Consider the following 7,518-nt stretch of genomic DNA (forward strand, 5'->3'; position numbering starts at 1 on the left):
ACATGGACGGTAGCCAAGCCCGCAACGAACATCTCAGCTCACTGTAAAATAAGAAACCAAACAATACTCTGAAAACTAAAAGGAAAACGCTCAGTTCTGAAAACAGAGTGCTCTGTTTTGGGCAGAATTGAAATTTTTATTACAATCTCAAAAACAAAATGGATTATAGATAAAAACATTTTCTTTTAGAAAAATAGATCTATCTAAAACTCAAACACTGCATAAAATCAAAACTACTGTCTCAATGAAGCTAATAAACTAAAGCTCAAGAATGAAGCTTAAAAAACTAAAGCTCAAATAGAAATACAAAAGCTCTAACTTACACGAAGATCAAAACATCAACCATCTAAAACGCGCAGGTTGACACAAAGTCAAATTTCTAATAAACCCCATAAGCGGCAGAAATTTTGCGGAACGGCTCCATCTTCTCCCACCACCATGAATCCTCTCTCCACTTCAACTTCGCCTTCACTTTCGTTTAAGACACCTAACTTGTACCTCTTTGATGCTTGCCTCTTTGTGAAGAAGCCGATCCATACCCATTTCCCCTCGTCCACCTCTGTTGCACTTATTATTTCATCCAATCCTTCCTTTTCTACGGTCAATGACATACGTGAAGTAAAACAATTGATAACAAAACATACAATGGTGCCATTGTTACAGTGGGGCTCCTTCTTTACCAATTTAGCTGAGTGCCTCTTATCAATTTTCAAGTTGCTGCATGAGTCAACGACGCGGAGAGAAGGGAAGCTTGAGGGGTTTACAAGAGAGGCTAATGAGGTTACAAGTGAGGCCGCATTTTGGACTGCTCGCATACATATTATTGTTTCGCCAGGCAATTCCTGCAAATAATTTGCACATGAAACATTCAATCCAAAAGTACAATCACATGAAAATAGTTAGGACTCTAACTTCCTAGAAACTTGTATTACCTGCATGCTTCGGATGCAACCTTCGACAACTATTTTCCTCATTGCTTGGAGATGCAGAGTTCTCAATCTTTCTATTGGCTCCAGACTTGTTATATCCGGCTCCTCCAACCATGTGTATGCTTTCAACACCTCCAATCCTCTGCAATGTTCTAAACCTTGGATTTTCTTAGCTTGGTAGCAGCTCCTCAGTTCAATTTCTCGGAGGGAAGGTAATTGTGCAAAATCGGGAAGTGCATACAAATTGGGGCAATGGATTATTTCCAGTTTTTGGAGGTTTAACAGACCAGTAATAGCCCTTCTGTCTCTGATTGTACTTGGCAAGACTTCTATCTCCATTAATCGGTCATTATCTTTAATTATGAGAGTCTCAAGGCTGGGGCAACAGTCTCCTGAGATGGAAATCTTGAACAATTGGGTTCCTTGCAGATGTAGCCTATTGAGGTTGCTCAAAGAAGAACCATATAGATCCAACTCGCTGATCGGGCAAGCCAGTATCTCTAGCGCTTTTAGTTTACTAAGCTGAGAAACTGACAATGGTGTAGATTTCACTCCTGAAGCTACTATAGTTAATCTCTCTAAAAGATTAAGGCGCCCCATGGAATCTGGTAAGCATTCCAGCATAGGACACCTAATAATGCGAAGTTCAGTCAGGGAAGATAAATCTCCAAGAGCGTCTGGCAAGATACTCAACCTGTCACCCCCGATATCCAACATTTGCAGCTTTCTCAGTTGACCGATCTTCATTGGTACCCCTCTTAACTTCTTCATACCTTTTAAATGCAGCCCCCTCAAAGATCGTTGATTTGTGATGTCACGAGGCAACTCTTCCACTCGCTCGCAATTTGAGAAATTCAAATACTCCAGCTTTGTCATGTTTTCCATTATTTCCAACTGAAAGGTGATATTAGAACAATCCTCTAATTCCAAATGTTGCAGGATCGTCAAATCCTTACAAGAATCTGGCAATTTGCTCAACTTCCTGCACCGGCTCAAATCTAGATGCCGCAGATTTGTCAAACTGCCCATCCTTTCCGGTAGCGATGACAGTTCATCGCAACCACATAAATTCAGGTGTTCCAGCGATTGGAGAAGGCAAAATTCTCCTGGAAGACTGTCCACCTTTCTGGAACTCAAGATTATTGTTTTCAAATGCTTGAGATGTTGCATAGACTTCGGAAATCTTTGCAATGCGTGGCACTCGGAAATGACCAACTTCCTTAACAGCAAAGGAGGCTGCAGCATATTTTCAGGAATACAAACCCAACTGTTTAGAAGTATTAAAAGAAAAAACTTGAAAATACAGGTTTAAAACACCTAGAATCTAATACTTACATCGCACTCATCTGCCCAAAGTTCTTGCAAGTGATGATTTGCCAATTCCTCGTAGAGTTCTAAAACCCTCAAATTTTTCAGAGAAGTTAGAGAATGGAGATTTCTCTGCCCGCTATGAAACCAGCGAAGCCAGAGCAGATCCTTTGACGATTTAATAAATTGATGCAAGTTATGTCCTCGAGCCACCATAATTTTAAGTCCCAGACTAGAAGACACCAGAGTCCGACTTCCTCCATTTGTCTGAAACGTGAGCTTTGCTTGCTCTATCACCCAATCACCAAAGTCCTCTATTTCGGCTATCTGCATAAGGAAGTGAAATCAAATAATCACGAAATATTCAGGAAAAGGGGACGATTTCAATCGTTGAAACGAATCAGAAAAACAAAGGACGCATTCAAACCAACCGAATTACTGTGCACTTCTCTGGTTGTCATTATTCCTCGAATGCAGACTCCTATCTGATTCGAAATAAAACATAACAATTGAATTACCGTTGAGGAAATAGAATTTCCGAGAAGCAAACGCACGAACGGCAATATAGATAACATTGATGGGGGAGGATTAAAAAGTATTAATCTTACCTGTATCTCTATAATTTGCCTGCTAGACCAAATGCGATGAGGTGATTGTTGACCTGCAATTTGCCTTCCCAAATCCCTCAAGTGATTATGCATTCTTATACAATGATTCTCGTCTATTTCAATGAGACACTTATTCACTAACATTTCTAAATTGTACGCGCCGTTCCATCCTGATCCGTTCCATATTTCAATGGCCAAATTGCTTTCTTCTCCAATGAAGAAACATGATGTATCCAAAAATGCCTCTCTCTCTTCATTGTTCAAGGCATCATAACTTGTTTTAAGCCTATTACTGATATCTCCAGGCAATATCCTGGATACCTTATCTAATTGAGTCGTCCAGTAATCTTTGTTCCGATTTCCGTAAAGCTGTCCACCGAAGATTTTGAGAGACAGCGGCAACCCATGACACACTTGTACAAATTTAGCCACGAGCTCCTCAAATCCATCTCTTGGACACGGTTGTAAAAATGCATGCCAACAAAACAGTTCCGTGGCATAAAATTTATCCAGTTGTGTCATTCTATATATCCAAGAGATGCCCCATTGATGAAGAACTCCGACATCCCTGGTGGTGACGACAATCAAACTTCCAGGTCCCAGGCTGTTCTTATTGGGCAATAGAGCATCTAGCTGCTCCACATGATCAACATCATCGAGAACGATCAAAACACTAACATATTTCAAGCGTCTTGCAATAATTGCCCTACACTCTTCTATACTATCAACTGCCACATCTCCAAAACCAAGGTTCTCCAAGAGTTGTTTCTGCTTGTTGAGCAACAAGTTTTTGCTAGCTGCATCTCTAACATCTGATATAAAGCTACACTTATTCATAGATGTGCACATCTTATTATAGAAACTTTTAGCAAGAGTGGTTTTGCCCAAGCCACCCATTCCATGTATCCCCACAGTTTTCACACTATGATGATCCATTCGAATCGTAACAGATTCAAAGTCTTCTAAAATTTCATCTAAACCCACCGGATGTTCTGTCGATAGGAACTGCAATTTTCTAAATTCTTTTGCTACAGAAAAAACAATACTCTTCAGCAGCAGGCCCTCGTCTCTATAGAGATATATGCAACAACAAATGAAATGGATTAAACCATAACACTTCAAAAGTTAACATTAGATATTTAAAATAACAAATCTATTGGCTGAAACAATTAAGGGAAAAAGAATGCATTGAGAAGGAAAAGATAATTGGTACTACTTGTTATGAAGTATGTGACCGGTATTTTGTGAAACACGGCGGAGCGCATTCTTCCACTCCTGACTGGTTTCTGGGGTGTGTCTACGCTTCTGTTCCTTGTGGTCAATTGCACGAGCATAAAATCCTTCTGGATCTCGGACATCCTCAGGCTTTACATTGTAGAAACAGGGAACAATTCTAGTGCCCGTTCGAAGCATGAACGACAGCTCTCGCAAACACCACCGCGATTGTGCATAGTTTTCTGAAAGTATGGCTATATGGAGCTTAGCACTCTTCATTACCTTTTCTAGTACACTAGGAAAGTGATCTCCAAATACAAGCTCTTCTGAATCGAGAAAAACCCTCAGTCCCATGTCTTTGAGCACTTTATAGATCGCTATGGCTAGCGTATGTTTGACATCAGGGCCACGATGATTGATAAATACATCGTAGGGGCGGTTTAACTCAAGCATTTTGGATCCATAAGAAGTAGATGTAGATGGAGCAAATTCTTCAACCTCTTGTTGTTTGCTTGAACTAGAGTTAGCTGATGCAATTTCTTCAACCATAAATGATAACTCCTTATCTGCTTTCGCGACGCAATGAGCAATACTCTTCAGCAGCATGTCCTCGTCTCTATACATATTCAACAACAAAGAAAGCTAAATAAACATTGGGCTTTAAAACTTGAGATTATATCCACAAAAGAACTCTTTATGCACGGGAGTTGAAACAATGCATCAATTTGATAACGAAAAGTGTGCGAGCTGGAGTGATTGGTCCTTACTCCCTTCCATTAACGATGCGACCTTTATTATGTGAAACACTGTAAAGCGCGTCCTTCCACATGAGCAGCTTTTCTGAATTGTGTTCACCCTTCTTTTCGTACTGCGCAAATGCATCAGCATAGAATCCTTTTGCATATCGTACATCTTCAGGCTTCACATGGTAGAAAATGGGAAAAATTTTACTCTCTTTTTCTCCTGTGCACATTATTAACAGTTCGTCCAAACACCGACTGCAATATGCATAGTCCTCTGAAAGTATAGCAAAATAAACCGAAGCATTCTTGATTGCCGATTCTAATTCTTGATAAACTTTCAGTCCTATGGCAAGTCCTTCTTGACAAACTTTTAAACCTATAGCATCAAGCTTTTCAGAAAGAGCTCTGCCTAGAGGATGTAGAACATTACTAATATAAACATCATAGAGGAGCTCTTTCACAGGCATTGTGAATCCACGGCCAGAAGATGTAATTTGTGCAAAATCTTCAGCTTGCTGGCTCCTACTGTAGGATGTAGACTCCATGAAATTAGATTGAACTGGACACAACGAAAGAAACCAAAAAAATATTCTTGTTCTTGTTAAGTGGCTTGTGTTCCGTGGCTGACAGCCCGTCTTTGCAAAGGAAACCGCGCGGGAAAATCGTGTTAAGTTGAAATGCCAGTATATATTAAAGAAGTACTCATGTTGCGTGGCGAACGGTTTTTGTTTGCAAAGGAAACCGCCCGGAAGATGTATTCCCGAACTAAAGAAGAAGGCGTTCAGAATCGCACTAGAATTTTCAGCTCTCTCAAATCCAATTTTGTAGTACTCTTTGGCCTTTTCGCTTGTTTTTCCACCGAATTTCGTGGATGTGCCGCTACTGCGTTCTGAAGGGGAAAATTTCACACCTTTAGTAGGCATCTAGGGGAGAGGACCTAGTACTTGAACACCCTAATTCTAATAATGTCGTCAAAAAAATAGGACATTAAGTCAACAAGTCTAAGTATCAAGTGAACAACTCCTATCACAACAATTGGAACGCATTCAAGTACTGGGTCCTCTCCCCTAATGCTTACAATTTCTCATTGTAAGGAATCTTAAATAATACACATCAACCTTATTTTGGTCACGAGTCTTCTAGTAAATGATTTTTTGCCTCTTAAGTTTACTTACGCCATAGCAATATCTTATCAACTTGCTAGCACTTTTATTTTAAAAGTCCATTTTATTTTTTAGAACATCTATAATAAAATTTAATATATTTTTAACATTTTAAGTTGTGTTCATTTCAGTTAAAAAATAGTAAATTTAATTGTTGATTGTGTAAACACAACATTTGGATTCAACTTTCTATCATAATATTTGTATATGTTTCTCCATTTTGTAGATGTCTAACACAATACTTTTCTTATATTCATTGTTAGGCTCCCTTGCATTTAGTCCATTTAAACAAAATGAGTGTGACAAATAGTTATTTGAATTTAAATTTTCTCATATACAGGTATCAAATAGTCGACTACTGAATACTTACTCCTATACTCAATCACATTGCTTAGATGAACCAAACAAATTGAGAGGAATGGGTTCCACACCAACCACCTAAGTAGTCAATCCTAGTTTGCGTTTTTGATAAAGAAGGCAAGGAAGGGCCCTAAACCTAACCAGTAAACAAAGAGAACCACAACTTAACCCCGAGTAGGGCCATTACAACTAATCAACAAGATAACATAACACTGTGTATTTTAGCCAGATGCCAAACCTTCTTACAAAATTATATAAAACTACCATCTTCAAAACCTAAATTTATAGAAACATTAATAAAAAAGTACACAATGTCTAACTAGTCATACATAAAATTAGTGAAAATACCCATAATGTGAATTAAATAGTTGTCTAATTTTAGTAAATCGGCAAAGAAAATGACAGTGACCATAAATTTTGACCAGCAATGAATCCTACCACAAGAGAGAAACACATTAAAAGCATAAAAGATAAAGTAAGGAACAAACAAGTTAGGCATTTTTAATTGCCTCCCATTTTTTTGCAAAGCTCTTAAGGACATCACTCTAGTTGTTAGGCTTAACAACTTCAAGCTTTCCCTCCAACTTATTGTCCTTATTCTTCCCTTCTTGCATCAATTTTCTCTTCCCCGTAATACTAGTAAAAATTGCCTTTTATCTCCCTCTGAATATTACAAATGGAAGAGACATAAATTCCAAATTTAATATTAGAAACGACTCATAGATATTGCCCTCCAAAGCATTAACCTTTTTTTGAAGGGCTTGCATATTACCCAAAAGTATTTTCTCTATATCATCCATCATCTTCTGCATTTGGTTGGGGGTGTCCCTTATTTTATCCTCCTCATTTCTCAATATTAGACTTTTCTTCTTGTTCAACTCTTCCTTCCCTAGGTCCATTTCAATTTCTGCTTCCTCTTTGTTTTCCTATTCCTCCTTTGTCCCTCCACTTATTCCACTTCATAATCTTCATGCTTCATATCAAAATCCACTAGATACTTTGGTAAAACTCTTGTTCCATATTGTAGACCAAATCCTCTTGCACAGGTCTTCTTGTATGTCTTGAGTTTCTTCATTGCTATCCTCCTTGGGGCATTTCCCTATTTTTTTCTTAAGCCTAGCTAGAGATCGAATCATACTTTTATCTCAGCGTGCTTAGGATTTGTGCTCTTGTCTTCCATCGCTAACTCCCT

General features: G+C 38.6%; 1 protein-coding gene across 1 annotated transcript; it reads right to left on the reverse strand.

Moving 5' to 3' along the window:
* Positions 1-278: 278 nt before the first annotated feature.
* LOC149544114 (uncharacterized) lies at positions 279-5,726 on the reverse strand. Its single transcript, XM_089795887.1, is given in 7 exon segments — positions 279-842; positions 933-2,165; positions 2,265-2,564; positions 2,669-2,722; positions 2,846-3,914; positions 4,059-4,676; positions 4,828-5,726. Coding segments are annotated over 7 exon segments (4,644 nt in total). The 3' UTR covers positions 279-371.
* Positions 5,727-7,518: the final 1,792 nt, after the last annotated feature.

Source organism: Cupressus sempervirens, chromosome 8, assembly GCF_028749045.1.
Source record: "Cupressus sempervirens isolate cs-2001-9-10 chromosome 8, ASM2874904v1, whole genome shotgun sequence".
Classification (NCBI taxonomy): domain Eukaryota; kingdom Viridiplantae; phylum Streptophyta; class Pinopsida; order Cupressales; family Cupressaceae; genus Cupressus; species Cupressus sempervirens.